Source organism: Podarcis liolepis (genome assembly GCF_965112155.1).
Source record: "Podarcis liolepis genome assembly, chromosome: 8".
Taxonomy (NCBI): Eukaryota; Metazoa; Chordata; class Lepidosauria; order Squamata; family Lacertidae; genus Podarcis; species Podarcis liolepis.
In genome coordinates, this window is record NC_139560.1 from 33,483,507 (window position 1) to 33,506,130 (window position 22,624).

The 22,624-nt window shown below is 40.9% G+C and overlaps 1 protein-coding gene across 22 annotated transcripts in view; it reads left to right on the forward strand.

Annotated features, from left to right (window-relative positions):
• The window catches only part of EYA1 (EYA transcriptional coactivator and phosphatase 1), an 86,997-nt gene that overhangs the window by 58,559 nt on the left and 5,814 nt on the right, over positions 1 to 22,624 (forward strand). For all 22 annotated transcript variants that reach the window (XM_083517276.1, XM_083517280.1, XM_083517277.1 and 19 more), the window contains 5 exons: positions 13,245 to 13,303; positions 13,494 to 13,654; positions 13,832 to 13,946; positions 15,285 to 15,406; positions 17,427 to 17,527. In XM_083517276.1, the coding sequence (XP_083373402.1) occupies positions 13,245 to 13,303; positions 13,494 to 13,654; positions 13,832 to 13,946; positions 15,285 to 15,406; positions 17,427 to 17,527 (558 nt within the window). The remainder of the gene's footprint in view (positions 1 to 13,244; positions 13,304 to 13,493; positions 13,655 to 13,831; positions 13,947 to 15,284; positions 15,407 to 17,426; positions 17,528 to 22,624) is intronic.

A 22,624-nucleotide genomic window follows, 5' to 3' on the forward strand; every position in this document is an offset into this window, starting at 1 on the left:
AAAATCTGTTGTTCTAATACATACATATTTTAGTGCTGGTTCTGTTAATTCCTGGAAGGATAATTTCAGAAGGTCATGAGGTGAGATAAGCGTGTTGTCACCCATTGACACCCAGAGAGTTTTATCTTGTTTCTCTATGATGATTAACATATACATGAAACTGCTGGAGGAAATAATCCAAGAATTTGTAATGTGGCATCCCACGCTATCCTTTCTATTGTCATTTCAGGGAAGAGGTGCTGAACTGGTGTTGGATGCTGGTAATAGATGGGATGGGAGCAAATAAATTAAAGCTTAATGCAGACAAGACAAAGGTGGTTAATTGAACTGCTGATCTAGTGATATGAGTACACTTCTTCTCAGTGCACATGCTTGCTGTCTGGTAGTGCCTCTGGATCCAACTCTGAACCTAGATGACCTTTGTTGAGCTTAGGTTAGTATGCACACTAGAGGAAGCAAATCTGGCATGGTGTCAGATGATTTCGTCACATCACAATTAGACTACCACAAAGTGTTGTACATGGAACTGCCTTTGAAAGGTGTCTAAAAACCTCTTTAGGTATGAAGTGCTGCACCCAGCCTACTGATTGGAACTGGTTATCAAGAACATATGACTTACTTTTTATAACAGCTTTACTTGGTTTTAATTCATTTTTAAGCTCAATTCACAAGGCTGAGTGTGACCTTTCAACCTTTTAACAGCTTTGGAACTGAGATAACTGAAGGATCACCCTCCCCTATACAAGACTGCTTGGCTATTAAGACCTTCTGCAGAGGTTTTCTTTCACCTCCAACCAGCATCTGAACTGTGTTTCATTGGAATGTTGAAGAGGGCCTTTCTGTGACTTGTCCTAAATTCTGGCATTTCCTACCAAGGAATACCCATATCACCCACTCTTTGATCAGCTTCCACTTCTGTGCAAACTGGTTCCTCCCCCCTCTTTTTGGCAGGCATTTGACTTGCTCTAATCACTTCTGTTTTCCTTTCTCTTTTTAAAATCAGGTAATCTTGCTATTGTAGTTGTTTTATTATATTGTCAATTACCTAGAGCATTTTTTTTAACGTAAAAGTGGTGTTAAGATTTTTTAAATTAATAAATATAATCAGTAGGTGAGATGTAAAATGAGTTAGAAACTCATTGAAATCCTAAAATATTTGGTTTATCATTCTTTCCTTATGTTTATATGGAATTTTTCAGTAAAGTGACTACTTCTAAACATAGTCTGGAAAAAAAATAATAAAACAAACAAGTACAGCCAATTTAATTAGATTATGTAGAGTGCACAATCACAAAATGTGATGAAAATCATAGATTTCCCATTTTCCCTTTGAAATGCCTTTGAGACCTGACTCTATGGAACTTCCTACCATAGTGTATAATGAAGTTCTCAGATAGATGTCACTGTTAAGGAATGCTGCATTAACTATTTCCAGAGAAGTAGCAGTGCCCCCCCCCCCGCAAAAAAAGGAAAAACAGCAGTCTTGCAGCACCTTAAAGAGTAAGTCATTTAATATGGCATAAGCTTCCACAAAAGTTTATGCCATAATACATTTGTTAGTCTTTAAGATGTCGCAACTCTTTGTTGTTTTTGCATCATCTAGAAAACCTTTAACTTTTGCCACCAAACAACCCCTCCTTCTGTAAGAGAAACCCAGTGGTTTGGTTCCCAAAGACAAGTTTTACACACACACACACACACACACACACACACACACACACACACACTGGTATGTTAAGGGAATTATTTACATAAAGAAATGATGTGTTGCTTTTCAGATGGCAGAATAAGATCGCTTAAGTGTACAGTTCTGAATTAATCAGGGTTCAATACATTTAGTTACAGTGCCTGGTATTTAAAAGTCTTCTCAAGCCAAATAAACTCTCAGTAGCCTATCCCTCTGGCCAGATTTCTCTGACTTTCACTCCAGTCAATTGCTTACAACTAGGAACAGATGCTATACAATAGATCTCTTCTACCTCAAGTTCTTCCTGCTGCTTTTTACTTCTACGATAGTCCAGAAGTTTCATGGACTGCTTGCTGAAATTCACCCTTTGGTCAGACCTCTGCTTGAAGCCATCTGGTGATGGACTCTGCTGCCAACCTGAAGCTTCACCCCAACTTCACACCACAGGTTCTTGCTCTCTCTAGCCACCAGCTCTGGTCTCAGATTGCCAGCCTTAGGTTTTTCTCAAATCCAAGTTCTATACTCTCCCAGTCAACAACTGACTGACTCTGTATTGCCTTTTGTTCTCCTGGTCCCCCTCCCATCCCATCAGAACCTTCTCTGAGCAATCATATTTTTGCCCCGACAGGGCTCTCACCTATTGGTCTTTTAGTGACCAATCACTGCTTTTGTATAAACCTTTTTACACCAATCAAAGTTATTGACCCCTTCAGCCAATACACTTGCTTTTTATCACCCACGTGGTACATACATGAACTAGTGGCTTCTCACGCTAGTTGTTTTCAGACTGTTACCTTGAAATATCATTTACGTTTTCAACTGTTACTAAGGTATCCACAACTGTCTTATGCCCAAATTAAAGTAGCAGAGACAGGCTTCTGGGTTAATTAGTCACAGTATAACTCAGAAGTTCTCAACATATAAAGGTAAAGGGACCCCTGATCATTAGGTCCAGTCGTTACTGGGGTTGCGGCGCTCATCTCACTTTACTGGCCAAGGGAGCCGGCGTACAGCTTCTGGGTCATGTGGCCAGCATGACTAAGCTGCTTCTGGCAAACGGAAACGCCGTTTACCTTCCCGCCGGAGCAGTACCTATTTATCTACTTGCACTTTGGCGTGCTTTCGAACTGCTAGGTTGGCAGGAGCAGGGACCGAGCAATGGGAGCTCACCCCGTCACAGGGATTCGAACCATCGACCTTCTGATTGGCAAGTCCTCGGCTCTGTGGTTTAACCCACAGCGCCACCCGCGTCCCTATATATAACATAACATTATGCAATATAAGCATATTCAAATATATTCTTTAAGCTGTAATTACTTTCTCTTACTAGTTCAGCAAAATGATACTATAAAATGGGTTCCATACTGAATATAATATTTCAAGTTTTGCATGACCCCTAACAACTTTTATGTGACAGTTTCTAGAGGGGTAGGTAGATGAGCTTGTCCATTAATAAATTGTCCTGAAAACAAGCCTTGATGAGAACAACCAGTTGGTCACTGGTTGTTTATGGGTAACCAGATGCCCAGAAGACTCCACAAGCATAACCTGAGCACAACAAGGCTCTCCCCATATGTTGTTCCCAGAAACTGGCATTCAAAGGCAATCTGCCTCCAGCAGTATAACATAGCCACTGTGTCACTGATAACCTGCACAAATTTGTCTGATCCTCTATTAAAGCCATCCAAGTTGGTGGCCTTAACTATATTTTGTGGGAGATAATTTTGTAGTTTACCTAGATGCTGTCCTGATTCTTCCAACATACAGCTTCATTGGATATCCCCAGATTCTAGTATTGTGAGAGAGGGAGAAAAACATTTCTCTATAATCTTCTCTTTTTTTGACTGATAAATTTGCTGAATTCTTCCAATGGGAAATTATTGATTGTTCTTGCTGCTGCGAAAGAGTACACAAGAAAATATTTTGTACAGTGTAATCTGTAAATCTGTCAGGAAAATGCCCATGGCCATACCAGTTTGTTCAGAAAAAGGAATGTTGATATGGTGTTTGTTGTCCAATGAAGAATACTGTTAGTTCAGACAATGAAAAGTAGCAGATCTTTTGGTCATTATTATGCGAGGAGTGCTTCCTCTCGTGGAAGAAATGAGAGTAAAACAGGGGGAATAGCTGCTTTCTACTGTTGCTTATATTAAATTTTATTCATTCACTCTCTCCCATCCTCACCTAAATTTAAATTGAATTCTGCGTGTATTCAGTTTGCAAAGGAAAATCCTGCCTTTTACTACATAAAAAGTCAGGCCCTTTCATGTAATTTAATTTTTGTCTTAGCCTTTCATTAACAGTCATTGTAGTATGAATGTAAATTGTGTAGGTTCATTACACTGAATTTAACTGGAAGTATTTTGAAACTCTTCAAGGTCAGTTTTAATTCCTTGACTGTTAATCCACAAATTGTCAGACGGAATGAAATGGATTTCAAGAGCTCTCTTTGTTCTCTATATCTTGTGCCTGTCCCACAGGTAATCTGCACCTTTCTTCCTACCCTTTGCACAGAATAATTATTGTGGGAAAGTTGAGGAAATGTCCAGGTCACAAAGTGCAGACCAGACAGGGATGACAGGTTCTGCCAATTGAGGGCTAGTATTGAGAACCTGCGAACTGTAGTCTCTCCTTTTTCACATGGATTTATGTTGTATGTTAACAGGAATTTTGTGATGATGGGTTAGGCAGAAGCACTTAAGCTTTTATTGTCAGTAACTAACAGGAAGTCAGCAGTGGTCCCGAATAGAGACGAAGGAGGTACAATTAAAAATTATTTCCCAGTTATTTTGGAATGGCTTTTGCACATAAAAAGGCCTATTTCTGCAAATAGATGCTGCATAAGCACTAATAAGAACTAGAGATTTAAATGCAAAATAAGTCAATTTTAGCTACCTTATTTTACCTTTTTCTAATTGGTTTTGCTAAACAGATGTCAAAAAAGGTTTGTTTATTAATGAAATTTGCTATCTGGTTATAAATTAAAATAATCCCAAGGAAGAGTACAGTACCTGTGAAACTCAATAAAATCATACATTCCAGCTATCAATAACAAAACAGGTGTGATCACACATACACCATCAAATAACCATTTACAAAATGCAGCGACTGCCTGATAAATAAGTCTTCAGTTGGTTCACTTCTTCCATCCTTCCAAATAAATACATCACTACAGCACTACATCCAACACAACTAAATGTACTCCACACTTTCCAACTAACTCATACTCAAAGTAGACCAACTGAAATTAATGGACACATGACAGGTTAGTAATTACAGTGGTACCTCGGGTTAAGTACTTAATTCATTCTGGAGGTCTGTTTTTAACCTGAAACTGTTCTTAACCTGAAGCACCACTTTAGCTAATGGGGCCTCCTGCTGCTGCCGTGCTGCCGGAGCACGATTTCTGTTCTCATCCTGAAGCAAAGTACTTAACCTGAGGTACTATTTCTGGGTTAGCAGACTCTGTAACCTGAAGCGTATGTAACCCGAGGTACCACTGTAGTTCAATATAGTTCCCTCTCATAAAACAACTTCATTTTATATGTACTATGATAGTCTAGAATCAAATGTAATGCCCTATCCCACATGCCAGATGGCAAGTGAGCACTGATTAGGAGTTGCTCCAAGGTCCTAAGCATGTTGCTGTCTACAGCATTTAAAAAGGTTCTCATGAACCTTCCAGCACTGGCTTCTCTGGGGAGGAGAGTGCAGAACCAGAAGGGAAATTAACCAGCAGGTTTTACAAACAGTTACTTTTTATGGCAGACAGAATGGGAAAAGGAGGCAATACCCTTAAGGCTCTTCATTGGCACATCCTCCAAGGATATTCATTTCTTTATGTAAATTAATACCTATATATTAACAAATTACCTTGGGCATGGAGGTGGTGGTTTCACTCATTACATGAGAGGAGGAAGAAGAGAAGGAGATTGTGAGCCAGTGATAAGTAGGCACTGAACAAAATAGCAATGGATAGCCCTAAGGAAAAGATATTATATTGCCAGATACAAGAAATGGAGGAGGAGCAACCCCCTCACATCTCCATGCTTGGAAGCGCAAACACAGTGAAGGTATCAGGATTGGGTCCACTACATAGGTAATTAGTGCACATTCATTCATGGATCATAGTGAAAGCCCCACTCCAACAACTCTGATAGGGCTCTGAAACATGTGCAATAAGTCCCTTGTTTTCCTTGGGCAAGCAGGGAATATTCTTCACATGCTTTGAAATTCTCCATGTGCAAATGGGATTCTTTCCTTCATAGTTTTGTGTAGGAATTCCCTGCAGGTGCAGGGCTTTGATATTTGGATATTCCATGAATGGGCTTTAAAATTAAGTGCTTCATCAAAGACAAATGCTACACTGAAACATGTAGACAGTTCAAACAGTTCCAAAATAAAGTTGTTTACGTTTTGTGATTATGATTATTTATGGGGCCATATTTGTATATCTATAAATGCCCTGAGGGGTTCACCATCTAAAGGTTGACAGTAGGGAAATAAAAAACAGAGAGGGCCGGAGAGGAAGAGGAGGAGAAGGGATAAATATTTAAGCACATGCTTAAGTGTTGTTTCAGTTAGGAATGTCAAGGTGAACAAGTTTCTTGAAGTTTGAACTTTCTTTGGTCTAATAAATTGCAGCATATGAAGAGGCAAGTAAAGGGAAGAATATTGTTGGAACAAACATGCTGTATTTTTCTTTTCAACAAAATAAATGCACGCACATACAAATATAGGTTTGAACCTTCAACGGCTTGTTCTCACACATATTTGGACCAATTTTCTCTACTGTTCGTTCAGTAGGGGAAAAAGTGAAGCAGTGGGGATAATTGCATAATGACAGATACAAGGGGAACAGAGAATCCACTGATCATTTCCTGTGAGTTGGCCAACATCCAGCCAGTCTCAAAGGACACCCTGATGTAAAGGCAAAAGGAAAAGAGCTAGCTCTGAAGGAGTTTTGTTTTGTTTTTTTTCTCAGCTCATTTTACTTTGTAAAGCAAATCACTGAAACAATTAGTTGACAGCATGGTGTTAGTTTTCTCACGGTAAATTAGGAAGATTAAGCAAACATGGAAGTGTATTTTAGCTGTAATCAGCAGGTTTGGAACTCTGGCCTGTAATGCTTTCACATTCTCAGAGGATATATTTATAAAGTTATTCATATTGTCCCTTTTCATTATGTGCAAACTTGTCCAAAGCCTTTACACACACTGCTCGTTGAGGCTACGAATGACTTGATTTTACTTTTTTAATTTTTGAAGTATAAAAGTGGAGCCATTACATCATTGCAGCTGACATGCTTTTGGCAAAGTTAAGAGCCATTGTTACAGGTTTTTTCCCTTTGATTTTACTGCAGTATACTGAATGATAAAATGTATTTTATGTTATCATGTCACTTGTGCACCTTGAAAAAATGACAAAAAGAACCAAAATAATGTAATTATAGGCAAAAATGGCCTCAGTTTAATGTTTGCGTACAGACTCATGTCCAGCTACCAACTTGCCACCTGCCTGAAAGTGTTTATTTTAATTGGTTGAAAGCAAGAGTTGGGAAATGTAATTGTCTGATCTGTCCAATGAAATGTTATTCAATGAGTTGTGTGAATCATGTGAGCATGTGAAAAAGTGGTTTATTAATGTGGTAGGGCTTTGTGCTTAGTCTGTAATGGAGGAAAGATATTTTGCATATTACCAGAGGCAACTGTTCTTTTCATTATTACATCCTAAGGTCCTGGTCTGAGTCCATAGATAGATAGATAGATAGATAGATAGATAGATAGATAGATAGATGTGTGTAAAACATAATTTACCATTTCAACTAAAGCGTGTTCAAGGCAACATCCATAAATAGATACAATTGATGGATTTAAAATACAACTTCTGTTTCTTGTTCTAGTTAAAAAGCTAAATCATTTGTGGCATATATTGTTTTCGTTGTTGTTGTTACTGTTCATTTCATTTCAATACCACTTTATATTTTTAAGAAAAAAAATCTCAAAGTAATTTACAACTTACAGTAAAACATCAAATAAAGCAATTCAGAATAAAACACCACAGAAGGAAGTAATATATAAAGTATACATTCAAAGCAACATAGTATTTTAGCTTCCTGTTAATTACCTTAAAAATTTCAAAATATAACATTACAAAGGAAGTCAACAACAGAATGCACATTTAACGCAGCAAAGTTAACAAAAAAATCTTCAACATTTCAAAAGAGAACATTACTAAGGGAACTCAATATAAACTGTACATTTAAAACAGCATAGTTAATAAGAAATTAAGAACTACTGTAAGCATTGTTCAACTATTCTACTTAATTAGTTCAGAGATAAAGAATCTTCAAAAAAAATTGCATGGATTGGAAGACATGTAAGTTGCACATACAAATCAGAGACAATTGTAGTTCTTGTGGAAATTTCATAGAGATTTAAATGTTTGTATTTAGAACTAAATGCTTTTTTTTTTACATTATTACAGTGTTGTGACCTGTTACAATTATAAATAAAGCACATTTATTATTTGTATATATCTATGCAGGATGCATATCTTAAAACCTCATTTGTTATCCATTGCAGTTCTTCCTTGTTTATTTTCTGTGAGCCTTTGAAGTTGTCAGTACATCAGAATTTTCAGAAGTGTAGCAATGAAGAGATTGACAGGCTGTCAGTCATTCCACTGAAGTTCATTTGACTCAAATCCCAATTGTCCCAATTCAGCAAATTAAAGCTTTCAGAAGTTAAGTCTTGTAAACCTGTTGACACTTAATTATACCTAACCTACACTGAACAATGCTTTGAATGCTTCCTCCTTAGATCAAAAATCTCCAAAAGGCAAAAACAAACACAGGATGTTTAGAGAATAGACACAATAGATTCATTAAGAATTAGAGGGTAATTGGCTTCTTTCAGCTGAATTTGCTGTTTAATTTTTTTCCCCATCTCTCCCAGCCGTTAAAGAATTTTTCTCTTTCAAAAACCTAGGATTTACCTATAGATTTTATATCTTTGCAGTGCCATTTAAAATAGAACCCGCCGGCCTTTTATCTTTTGTTTACCTTTCTCCCCCTTCATCCACTGAGCTGGTCATGGTGCCTCTTTTCATTTTCTCCACTTCTCTTTCATTCCTTTCTTGGTGTTACCTCTCTCCATCTTTTCTGACTGTTTTTGTTCTGAATTGCTTTTCCTACAGTTCCTTTTTCACCATCGATATTCTTCCCGCTCTCCTATCAAGAACATTCCATTTCTAATCTGTCCCACTTGTCTTTTTCCTACTCAACACCTGAAAAAGTATCAAATATATATTTATTAATTTTAAAAATCTCACTTTCCAAAAGTAGCAAATGTTGGGAGATGTTACTGCCTAGTTGTGTGGATTATTGCCACACTTTAGAAAATGCATTTTATCTTTATGCGATTGTTCAGAGGCTATAGTGCTGCAAGAGGACCTAGAAGATCAGTCCCAGCAAAAAAAATTAAAATCATAGACTGTCATAAGCAAGCCAATAGTAATTCATTCCAGTCTGTCCCCGGACCTCTTCTGAAGGCTGGGGGGGGAGGGCTTTTCTTCCCACCCCCAGCATTTTAAAAAACCCTGGGACAGCGGAGGACTTCTCTGCTGTCCGGGGCGATCTTAAAATGCTGGCGGGCGGCATTTTAAAATCGCCCCGGACAGCGGAGGACTTCTCTGCTGTCCGGGGCGATTTAAAAGCCCCTGGGAAGGCAGGCAGGGGGGACAAAGTCTTTCGCCCCCTGCCCGCCTTCAGAAGGTGTTCCCGCCCCCCCTCCCCGCTTCGGAACAGCGTTCCGAAGTGGGACGGCTGGGGCAGGTGTCCCCGCCCCCCCTCCCCGCTTCGGAACAGCGTTCCGAAGTGGGGCGGCTGGGGCAGGTCTTCCCGCCCCCCTCCCCGCTTCGGAACAGCGTTCCGAAGTGGGGCGGCTGGGGCAGGTGTCCCCGCCCCCCCTCCCCGCTTCGGAACAGCGTTCCGAAGTGGGGCGGCTGGGGCAGGTGTCCCCGCCCCCCTCCCCGCTTCGGAACAGCGTTCCGAAGTGGGGCGGCTGGGGCAGGTCTTCCCGCCCCCCTCCCCGCTTTGGAACAGCGTTCCGAAGCGGGGCGGCTGGGGCAGGTGTCCCCGCCCCCCCTCCCCGCTTCGGAACAGCGTTCCGAAGTGGGGCGGCTGGGGCAGGTGTCCCCGCCCCCTCCCCGCTTCGGAACAGCGTTCCGAAGTGGGGCGGCTGGGGCAGGTCTTCCCGCCCCCCTCCCCGCTTTGGAACAGCGTTCCGAAGCGGGGCGGCTGGGGCAGGTGTCCCCGCCCCCCTGCCCCGCTTTGGAACAGCGTTCCGAAGCGGGGCGGCTGGGGCAGGTGTTCCCGACCCCCCCCCTTCGGAACAGCGTTTTAAAATGCTGGGGATCGGGAGCGAAGCGCTGCCGACCCCCAGCATTTTAAAATCTCTCGGTGTCCCGGGAAGATTTTAAAATGCTGGGGGTCGGGAGCGAAGCGCTGCCGACCCCCAGCATTTTAAAACCTTCCCGGGACACGGGGAGATTTTAAAATGCTGGGGGTCGGCAGCGCTTCGCTCCCAACCCCCAGCATTTTAAAACCTCCCCGGGACAGAGACTTCTCTGCTGTCCCTTGGAGATTTTAAAATGCTGGGGGTCGGCAGCGAACGCTTCACTCCCACCCGCCAGCATTTTAAGATCGCCCGGGGCAGGCGGGGGGGAAGGCAGGCGGGGGGGGGAGCAAAGACCTTTGCCCCCCGCCGGCCTTCAGAAGAGATCCTCTTCTGAAGGCCGGCTGTGGGCGAAAGTCTTTGCTCCCGACCGCCAGCATTTCCCTATGGGCTTTCGTCTTGCGATGCAAGCCCATAGGGAAATTCGTCTTGTGAAGCGCCTCCAAAACAGAAAACCCTTTCGTCTTGCGGGTTTTCCGTCTTGCGAGGCATTCGTCTTGTGGGGTACCACTGTAATTTAAGGATTCTGATTGTACTAGTAATAGTGTAGATTGTAATAGTAATAGTGAATAATTGGATTCTGAATGCCTTGGATTCTGAATGCCTTGGTACTTGGACATTTTGGCTCCCAAACACCACGAACCCGGAAGTCAGTGTTCCAGTTTGCGAATGTTCTTTGGAACCCGAACATCCGACGGGGCTTCCGCAGCTTCCGATTGGCTGCAGGAGCTTCCTGCAGCCAATCAGAAGTCGTGCTTTGGTTTCTGAACACTTTGGAAGTAACAGACTTCCAGAACACATTCCGTTTGACTACCAAGGTAAAATTGTAATAATAATAATCCTATTATCCCTAGGTAGTCATATATTTTTTAATCCTCTTAGCTAGCTGTGACGGTTGGTTAGTGGAGTAGAGAAGAGAATGGCAACTAACAGAACATGTCACACTCAGATCCTGACTCCCCCTGGAGACCCCATCACTCCCAAAAATCTGCTCCATCCAATTTTGGGTCTTGGAAGAGCTGCGGGTTCCAAGTAAAGGGAAGCAACTTTGGCTCTAACCCAATATTTTGCTTATGTTCCAGATTCTCTTAACCCCTTTGTAGGTATACTATTATTCCTTTTCACCAGGCAGCTAAAAACTATGAAACAGATGGGAGCAACTCTGCTCTTGTTAACTCTTGCCTTTCCTCTAGCTTTCCCAGAGTTTAAAGAAATCATATTGCATTATTGTCCTTTCTGTTTCCCTGTCGTTATTTGCTTTGATGCCATGAAGAACTATTCTGCTTGCAAACATGTATGTAAAAATAATGAGTAACCAAACTCCATGCATGTATGTGTGTACATGCATGCACATATATATGTAGGTGTGCACACAGGTAAAGTTATTCAACATATGTTAATTGGTTCTCCTCAGACTGGTGCACATTAATTTTATTGCTGCTGCAAATGCCTGCCTCAAATAAAATCTTGGTTCAGCACAGTGTTGATGGCATGTATCTGTATAATTTGCCATTAGCAATGGATTTTCTGTGCTTCCCTTTATGCATTGCTCCTGATTTTCATATTTAGAATAAATTTGCTAAGACAATTTTAATGTTAAGGATAAATTCAGAGACTTGTAAAAGCAACTTATATATGAAAAATGTTTGCCATTCAATTAATCTTTTTTCAACCATTATTTTACTGCAGTGTAAACCTAACTCTGTGCTGCTGGCAGTATGCATTTTAAACTTCCAGCAAACTTGCATTGAACAGTAATATTTAATGCTTCCAGCTTTTCTGCATGCTCCCCCTAACACACACACACATTGGTGCCAGTGCTGTGTTCCACTGTTCTGTGCTATATTCTCAAAAGGCAATCTGTGTTCAAATACTCAGACTCATAGCCATCATGTGAGGCCACATAGACTCCCCCCCCTTTTTTTCTTATCTGAGGTTGTTGACCTCAGGAGAGGAGAAGAAGGTTATGAGGTCAAAGTCTTTTCCTCCTTGGAGCTCACTGCTTGCTGGGAGAGGGTTGGCTGGAAAATAGATGTTTTAGAACAGGGGTTAAGGGTCATGATTTTAATTCTGTTAGGGAACAGCTGTTTTGAATTTCTTTCCACTTCTATCTCCCCTCCCTCCCTCCCTCCCAAGTCCAGAGAGAGAGAGAGAGAGAAATTTGTTCAGAGGGAACCAGCAACACAAAAATATGTGGCTCCAATGTATTCGTTCTTTTAAAAAATGGACCATCTTTGCTATTGGCCTTCACTTCTTTAAGAGAGGTCACAGACAATTGTTTAAATATCTGAGAAACAGAGCTTAGATTCAGATGAAAGTGCTATTTTGGAAGGTGTTTTATTTACTCATCAAGTGCCAAATGTTACGTAGCAATTGATGTTTTCCTGCCCAATGTTGAAGCAAATGGAATGCACTCATGTGGCAATTTTCAGGCGGATAAACCTACATATAAAGGTGTGGGGCTTAATTTGTGCAGAGGTTTCAAGGAAGGAAAGAGTTACTTTGTAGATTTTAAAAGTGTTCCTGCAGCACTCTGGATTTGCTAATTCCATGTTTTAAGAAGAGATTGGGTAGCCAGGAGAAAGAAGCTCACAATTCTCAAGTGAATGGAAAACAAGTAACAGATTTTTTTTTGGTCTGCAGTATTCTGAAACATTGGCCTCAGGCTGTGTTGGTGTGTGGCTCAACAGCAATCAGAGGTCATAATTTCATTGGTGGTTAGCATCAGGTTTAATTTTTCTAATATGTTACATTTACCAAAATGTCTGGTTTTAGTTATGCACATACATTGCCTGAAACAGCTTTGAGTAGATTGAAGTCTGAAGGTACCTGAAAGGCTATAAGAACATGTACAGAACTAAACATGGTAATTGTTTCAACTACCCTCCTTTTTAAATATGCAAATATTTTCCACCAATTCCACTGAAGAATAACATCTAAAAATAGAGCATGCTTGTTACTTTACAGCAACATAAAAAATAAATTAATTTGTTGGTTTTGCAGGTTTGCTTGTTTTTTTAAAAAATGCTCTGGCACAAATTTTTTTTGTATTGTAATTGTCAAATAAAAGTAAACATAGTGGCAACCTTCTTTCATTGTAGGAATGTGACCAAGTTCATATCGATGATGTTTCATCAGATGACAATGGCCAGGACTTAAGGTAAATCCATACTGATTTATATAAGAAGGCGACTGAAAAGGAAATACTGAAATAAATAATAATAATTTTAGTACAGTTGTTCCTTTGGATCTTTTTGCAACTCAGCTAAATTGCCCATGTAATGTTCAGTTGTTCTTGGAATAGTCTGATTATTGTTTTGTTTTTTTTTAATTTCTTGCAACTAAATCAGCACCTATAACTTCGGAACAGATGGCTTCCCTGCAGCAGCTACCAGCGCTAATTTATGCTTAGCAACGGGTGTGCGTGGAGGAGTGGACTGGATGAGAAAACTAGCCTTTCGATACAGACGAGTAAAAGAAATCTACAACACCTACAAAAATAATGTTGGAGGCAAGTGCCCGTCATACTGCATGCTGCTTAATAGTCTCATTGCTTTCTGAACCTTTTTCAACATGGCTGTGTTTACTCAGCTACTTAGAGCTGCACACTTTATAGATCTGTAAGATGTGGTAAGTGATCTTAGCTGAAATGCAAACACTACAGTGCTTGCTCCTTTCCTCCCTGCAGGTCTTCTGGGTCCAGCAAAGAGAGAAGCATGGTTGCAACTTAGAGCAGAAATTGAAGCTCTTACAGATTCTTGGTTAACACTTGCACTAAAAGCACTCACACTAATTCACTCTAGGTAAGTGGGTTCAAGCTGGGGCAGCAACACATAGTAACATGAAATATAAATTAGGGCATTTCCGCTAATGACACCATGTATCTTTACCACTAATATACATTCTTCCCCACCCCCCATAAAGCTTGTGCTTGTAATTAGCAGGAAGCTGCTGTTTTAATCCCAATTGTAGCTCCCTGGAATATGGAAATTAAATTGGAATGATCTGGTGGGTTTCTATCTTTGTATAGTGATGTTGTCCTAAAAGTGCATATTCAGAGTTTCACTTTTGCCTTCCAACAACATAGTATTTGTTCTGCAATAGGGAGATGAATGTAGTGCAACAGAGGGATGGGGAACCTTTGGCTTTCTGGAAGTGTTTAGAATACAGCTCCCATCACTCTTGACTATTGGCCAGGGGTAGGCAACCTAAGGCCCGTGGGCTGGATGTGACCCAGTCGCCTTCTCAATCCAGCCCCTGGATGATCTGGGAATCGGCGTATTTTTACATGAGTAGAATGTTCCCTTTTATTTAAGATGCATTTCTGGGTTATTTGTGGGGCCTGTCTGGTGTTTTTACATGAGTAGAATGTGTGCTTTTATTTAAAATGCATCTCTGGGTTATTTGTGGGGCATAGGAATTTGTTCATTCCCCCCCCCCAAATATAGTCCGGCCCACCACATGGTCTGAGGGATGGTGGACTGGCCCACGGCTGAAAAAGGTTGCTGACCCCTGCTATTGGCCGTGTAGGTTGAAGCTGATGCAAGACATAGTTCAGCAACATTTAGGCCAAAGATTCCCCACTCGAGGCATAGCAGGAGTGTCTGCAGCAAGGGAGAGAGCAGAGCAGTTTGTTATTTGGCTGCTAAATTGGGAACAATTACTGCTTCCCCAGGCAAGAAGACAACAAAATTGCACCTCTGACTCTATATAAGTATGATTTCACAAACCATTCCTTATCATATCTTTGCCAGTGGAAATGTCCTGCAGGTGGAGGTGGTACATATGGTGGAGGAGGATCTGGATTTCTGCTGGCATAGCACAGCTTCCACTGAATCCTTTAGCCAGCAGATTTTCAGTGTAGGATTGTGCCCTTAGTCTTGTTAATATAGCAGCACCTGTCTATGCTGCTCTGCCAGTGCAGCGTCCCAGCGCTGACATGCTTCATCAGAAGAGCAACAGCTTCAACAACAACAGGTGTACTATATAAATGCTGTTCCTCTGTCTGTAGACGTTTTCTAACTATGGTTCAGTCTGTCTCTCCTACCTTTCCCTTTCCTGGTTTTAAACGAGGATAGTAATATGCTTGTAAAATGGCAGTCTTTGTTTGGTTTATGAAAGATACTTTCCCTTTCTTCTAGGACAAATTGTGTGAATATTCTAGTGACGACTACTCAGCTTATTCCAGCTCTTGCAAAAGTCTTGCTATATGGCTTAGGTGTAGTATTTCCAATAGAAAATATTTACAGTGCAACTAAAATAGGTGAGTTATTTTTACAACAAACAAAGCCTATTTGCTTGAAGCTATAATTTCAAATGAGATGGCACAGTGATTGAGATAGAAGTGTCTATTTACTAATACAGAAACACATGCTTTGTTTACACATGCAACAGACTTGTGCATCTTTCAGAATTTCCTGGGGCTGTAATTATTAAACTAAGTCTTAATAACAAGAAACATTGATTAAGTTAATTCTGAAAATCTCATTTAGTCTGTCCTATTATTCCATTTGCCACTCATTTTGTGATGCGTGCTTCTAATCTATCTCTGCTCATAGTTCAATGCTTAAGGAGATCCTTATAAACAATTCCACATTCTACTTGTTTATTTAACTGTACATTACTCCACTAAAATACTAAGTCAAAAGTAGACTCCAGAACTGCTTCCCATGAGCTATTTTTATATATAGGCCAGGATCCAAAGAGCTACCTTAGGTGTGCCCAATAATTTGTTTACACCCACTGAGATTGTTGATTTTTTGTTTCCTTTGAAAGCTGATTTGCCATACCAGAAACTGCCCTGTGAATCCTCTTTTTAAAAAATGGAACTTTCCCCTGTGGCTTTGGGAGCTACTATTAAAGGAACATAATTCTGAAATATCATGTAGTTCTTTTGATACTAATCATTGTGTATAAACAGAGATATCATCATTCTGGGTGATGTCCTTAAAATATTATTCATTTTTATACTGTGTTTTTTGTGTACAAAGTTCTTCACCATTCTGATTTTAGGAACGCCAGAAGCCACCTTATGCTGAGTCTATTGGTCTATCTAAGAGCTCAATATTGTTTACACTCACTAGCAGGCACTGGCAGGGGTCTCAGACAGGGGATACTATGAGCCCTTCTTGGAGGTGCCAGGGATTGTACCTGGAACCTTCTGCATGCAAAACAGATGCTCTGCCACTGAACTATCTCTACAACAATCTTGTGAAGAAAGTTAGGTTGACAGAGATGCACTTATATCCAGTCACTGCTCAGTTTCTACCTAGAAACATAAGCTTGGATCCAGAGTTCCTATGAATGAGTTCTGCTCACAGGATGCTCCTGCTGAAGGAAGAGGGTGAGGTGATTTATCACCAAGTTCTCCTTCCCCTGTAGTGTCATGTGTCTCCTGAAAAACTGTTTTGTAAGGTTGTGAGTTCCTCTAGATCAGTATGAGAGGTGGCACAGAGGGTCCAGTGGGAATTGGCAAAAACTGCCTTCACATCCCTTCCTTCAGAGATAGCCTTCACTAGATCTCAGTCCTTTCTGTGAATAGAAGGAGCCTTTCTGTCTGATGAAGGAGCACTCTGGTTCCAACTAATTATCTTCAAAGCTATGTGTGCAATTACCCTTCCTTATTCCATTCATAGAGTCATAGAATTGAAGAGTTGGAAGGGACCATGAGAGTCATCTAGCTCAACGCCCTGCAATGTAAGGATCTTTTTGCCCAAGGTGGGGCTCGAACCCATGACCCTCAGGAATAAGATTCTCATGCTCTCCTGACTCTTTCATTTCACTTCATTTTGCCCCTGTTGCACCTATACTAGCTATCTGATATTCGCATACAAACACAAGTTCTCTTCTCAAAACCATGAGCTCTGGGTTTTTTTTATTCAATAATTCCGAATATTTACATGGGGTCACACCAGTAACTTTGATAGTGTATGCAGAGATAGTAGCCTTGCCATGCCGCTGAGTCCCTTCCCTGGAAGAAATTGGCAACGTGAGAAATAGGGACCTTAGTGAATATCCATGGTGAATTGGTGGATTTGACCAGCATTGGCTTAGAATACCAGAAAAGTAAGAAGCCAGGGAAGGGAAATAAGTTGAAGTGTCGGCTACATCAGAGCCTTGTGGTATTTTCAGTGACCATTCATGCAAAAAAATAAGCTAATGCCAGGATAGGGTTATTGGTATAATATAAAATGTTTTTAGCTGCACTAGTTGGTTTCTTAAAGTAAAATGCAACATGGTTTCGGTTACACCACCTCTGGTGGTTTATTCTTTTTCGTTTTTAGGAAAAGAAAGCTGTTTTGAGCGCATAATTCAAAGATTTGGAAGAAAAGTAGTATATGTTGTTATAGGAGATGGTGTGGAAGAAGAACAAGGATCAAAGAAGGTAATAAGTCAAGGTTTGCATTTCTACAGCAATGTTCCTTGGAATTGCAGGTTCCATTAATACATGATCTTTGCTGCTGGAGGTAATCATGTAGAGACTGGGCAGCCATCTGTTGGGGTGGCTGTAGCTCTGGATTTCATGCCTTGAGCCTAGAGCTGGACTAAGGATTATTGCATTAGTTTTCCTGTGTTATACGGAACTGTGGTTTTTAGGTTGATATACCGCCATGTCACCCCAAATTTCATTCATACCAATGGGCATGATGTGACACAACAGCTGATGTTATAGACATTTTGCCACCCTTTTTTTAGCATGTGAGCTCCAGTTCACCCATGAAAACTGGGTAAGAACTGTATTCTGGAATACCGCCCTAAATTTCATCACATGAGCAGTGGTGGTGTGATCCATGAAAATCATGGGGAAATTACTGTACAAAACTCTCATGATTTTCTGGGTTAGCAGGATTGCAATCTGGTTTTTTCCTGGAAGCAATTAACATGGAAATGAGCACTTAGATTCCTCTGGATTTCCAGTAGTGCCTTTTACATTGTGTGAAAGATCAAATAAATCCTGAAGATTAACAGATAAGAACATGTCAGGGAAAGGAGGGGAGTGTTATCTGAACACCATGTGCATTTGGGCCATATAAATTACTTACATTTATTAAGCCTTCTTGCCTAAATGAATTACATTTTAAAACTAATATCTAAAAGTAAGAGAAATATCTACATTTTGATTCATTTTTATATCCTGTATCAGGGGTGGGGAAGCTTTGGTTTTCCAAATGTTGGTAGACTCTGACTCACACCAGTGCAAGCCAGCACGGCCAATTGTTAGGGATGATGGGAGTTGTAGTTCAGTAGCATCCAGAGGGCCAAAGCCCCCCCCCCTTATTTTTTATGAATAGCGCTGAATTCCATGTGCTGGTGATTAAAAAGTCCTTTGCCAAAAGAATTGTGCACTTATATCAGTGCCTAAGCTAAATAAGCAGTTTCTGGAAGTTTCCTTCACAAAACTTTTACATTTGTGAAATGGACAGATAGTACAAAACATCCTCCGGAGGCATTCCTTTCATGTGTTCTTTGTTGCCGGAAGGAATTTCCAGTTTAGGACAGAAGGAAGCATCTAGATTTTCTCCTGGCAAAGCAACAGTGAATTCAATGGGATTATATTAACAAGGAATTTTGTAATTATATGCATTTGTGCCTAAGAAAAACATCTTCCTGTGTCTACAACCATTCAGATTCTTATCTCACCTCAAAAATACTACTTTTCAAGCTCCCTGTGGCTATATTTATATGCCTTTAACTTAAAGGTCTCAATTGTGGCTTTGCCCCAAGCCCAGAATAATAAAGGACACCCTGTGGTTCTGTTGCTCCCATATCTGCCAGCAGGGAGATTTTCCTCCAATTTTTCCTGTTCTTTTGGGGAGAGAACAAACTGTGCTGGCTCTCTGCCCACCACAGCAAATGCACTTTCTCTGTTTTGTTGACCTAAGCTGGCACAGAGTTGCAGGGAGAGGCGAGCTGGAGCCAGTGCTGCACCCTTTTTAACACATCTATGGCACACCACTGCAGTTATATAACCAAAGAACTTCATGCTTTCTTTCTCACGTAGACCGAGCTTTCAGTCTGAATAGTTAAATAGCCGAAACTAAAATAAAAAAGAGAAATTGACTTTTGAAGTGAGCTGCTTTTCCATACTATGCAAATTAATTTCACACAGTCCCAGTTGTTCCTTGGTTCAAGTGGTCAAACCAGTTTCCCATCCCAACCACCAGCTGTCAGTCAAGTAAACGAAGCAGCTATCTCCCAAAAGCCAGCTCCTCCTCCACTTGCTATGTCTAGTTCCTTCGCTGGCTATGTCTCATCCATTGCCTAATGCCAGCTCAGATTTGATGCTGAAAACACTCAGTGCACCTTTAGATATTCCTTCGTGAGGGAGTAAGTGAACTGGAAAAGTGGTGATGGTATGACACATAGTTATTCTCAAACATTCAAAAGTGGTGATGGTATGACACACAGTTATTCTCAAGCATTCAAAATTGTCAGTGTATAAGACTGACAAATGGCATTGTACATTTTTTAAAAAATAATTATTTAGAGAGTTTAATGTGTAACACCAGAAAACACATTTTCCCTGTGTGAGTTGCTGCCTGGCCAACCAATCCTGTCTGTGCAGTTTATTATGATGGTGTCAGAAAACAGTTAACCATCTAAAAACTTGCACTAGGGATAATAGCAGCACTGATGGACTGGAAACTGATGTGGTTCTACAGAAACAAGCTAAAGGGCAGAAAACTACCAGAAGGAAGCTGCTAGAGGGAATGACTTGTGGTTTCAGTTGTCTCTGTACTAATGCACAGAGCATGGGAAACAAGCAATACAAATTTGAGGTAATACGGGATGGTAAATAATAGGCAGAGACGCGGGTGGTGCTGTGGGTAAAACCTCAGCACCTAGGACTTGCCGATCGTATGGTCGGTGGTTCGAATCCCCGCGGCGGGGTGAGCTCCCATCTTTCGGTCCCAGCTCCTGCCCACCTAGCAGTTCGAAAGCACCCCTAAGTGCAAGTAGATAAATAGGTACCGCTTTATAGCGGGAAGGTAAACAGCGTTTCCGTGTGCTGCGCTGGTGCTGGCTCGCCAGAGCAGCTTCGTCACGATGGCCACGTGACCTGGAAGTGTCTCCGGACAGCGCTGGCCCCCAGCCTCTTAAGTGAGATGGGCGCACAACCCTAGAGTCGGACACGACTGGCCCGTACGGGCAGGGGTACCTTTACCTTTACCTAAATAATAGGCATTACTGATATGTGTTACTGAAACAGGGTGAGATAAGGCTCATGACTGGAATGTAGAAATTGAGAGGTGTAACCTGTTCATAGGAATAGAACAAATGGGAAGGGTGGAGGAGGAGCATTATATGTAAAGGATGTGTACATCTATCGGAGGAATGCTGTGGGCGTAGTGTTTCTTGATTTCAGTAAGGCTTTTGACAAAGTATTTTTGCAAGGAAGCTGGTAAAATATGGGCTGGACCAGGGAACTCTTAGGTGGACAAAACTATAAAATCAGTTCCTTGAGGAACTGATGTTTTTTCATATATTACCATGTATAACAAAAATTATTATACATGTTGTAGTGTGTTGAAAAAACTAGATGTGCATAATAGAGAGCCCAATTTTTTGCAGTCTTAAACCAAACTTGTCAGAAAAAGAGAATGTGCATCCTTTCAAATGCACCATTTTAAAGGTATCCCTTTTGATTGATTAAAAGAAATATGTTTCACTCAGGATGCAACACACTCTTATATTTCACTTGTAGTGAATAAGTCATGGCATTGTCACCTTTCCATAAGCTGTTATTTCCTGCAGACTCATTTTATAAGACAATTAAAATATTCAGACTAAGTAGTAATATAAAATGGGGGAAACGTATCTGGACTAGTTCATAGAACAGCTGATGCAGGTGGAATTATGAGGAGTTTGGGATACGATGCATAGAGTTCACTGTCTTTCTATTTGCCTCCTAGGAGAGAGATTGTTGTGCTAGGAAATCCCTATACATAAATGCTATTAAAATTACATATAGAACCTAGCAGTAGATGTTTACTGGAATATTTGGTTATTAACCTAACCATTCCCAAATTGCAGTCTTCAGCTTCTTCATTTGCAAACAGATTCAAATACATTTGGGCTCAGGTTCTTTTTATGAGTTTGCAGTAATATAAAATTAGTAATCGCCACAGGGGGGATATGGGACAACTTGGAGCATGTTTACTTTTCAAATAGCAAAGTATGCAAAAAGTATTAAGTTTTGTTCTATGTAGAACTGTAAGGAAAAAGGATCACTGTGTAAACTACTAACAATCAGTGAATCAGTAAGGTTATGCCACGTTCTGTGGCTGTTGTTACATTGTTGTCTGTTGGTTAGCTCTGAGTTTTTGCTTAGGACTTGAAACAGAGATGTGTTGGGGCACAGCTGGGGCCACTTTTGTGCTTTGTCCACACTAGAATATGTTGATTTTACATTTGTTCACTGTAGTGAATTCAGCTAATGTTGCTACACAAGGTACCGACATGCACTGGTTTGAAATCAGCACAGACTGTGCTTTCTACAAGAGAGGTTGCATTAACAAAGTGGCAGATAAGAGACAGGGGTAAAGCACCCAAACTCAAATGCACCCCACTGCTGCTTCTCTGCTGATAAATCACCCCTTCTTGATACCACAGTTTTGTTACATGTGTTTCAGTTTTGTTAAATGTGTAGCTAGACCATAAGGCAACTTCTAAATCAGCTAGACAAAATTCATAGCTGTGGATTTACATATCTACTATCAGCCATGATAGCTAAATGGATGCTGTCCAAGAATGCTGTGTCTCTCATAACCAGGTAGGTGGGATAGAAGATACTGCAACAGCTGTTACCTTCATGCCCTGATTGCAAACTTCCCAGAGGCATCTGGCTAGCCGCAGTTGTTGACTAGATGTACCCAGCAAAGCCTTGTTTTGTCCTTAGACTCTTAAACAGGAGCCAGCCTTGGAGTACTGACAAATATGGCTGGAGAATGAAGTGGATTAACTTGGGCAATTTTCCCCCTCTTGCTGTCACTCAGGGCTTATGCTGGGCTGCTTCATCTTTCCCTTTCTGACCACAACCTAGGTTCCTAAGTAGAGTAGCTTGAGCCCAAGCCCTGGGTGAGCCAAAGGACAGCAAAAAGGCGTTGGGAGGAGGAAAACACAGCCCTAACCAGTCCATTCCCTTCTTTGCCAGAAATCTCCATATCTCTCTTAGACATACTCCAACTTCCTACTATTGATACAAGAGCTGCAGGAATGCCTAGTAGATAAAATCAGGGTACAGCTTTGCCCCATTTGTGCCATATAGATTGCCTCTTTCTCTGGTCTTGCTCATAAGCCAAACCATGCCTTAGCATGAACATGCAATGAGATTAAGCCTGCTTCACCCCTCCCCAATTGCTTTGCTGCTAAACCCTGCTGAGGCATGCCATAACCTTGCTTAGTGTGTCATCCAAACACAGGCTTGTGATTTAGCTCTAACTACATGCTGTAATAAAGATTCATTCTTGGTTTACAGATT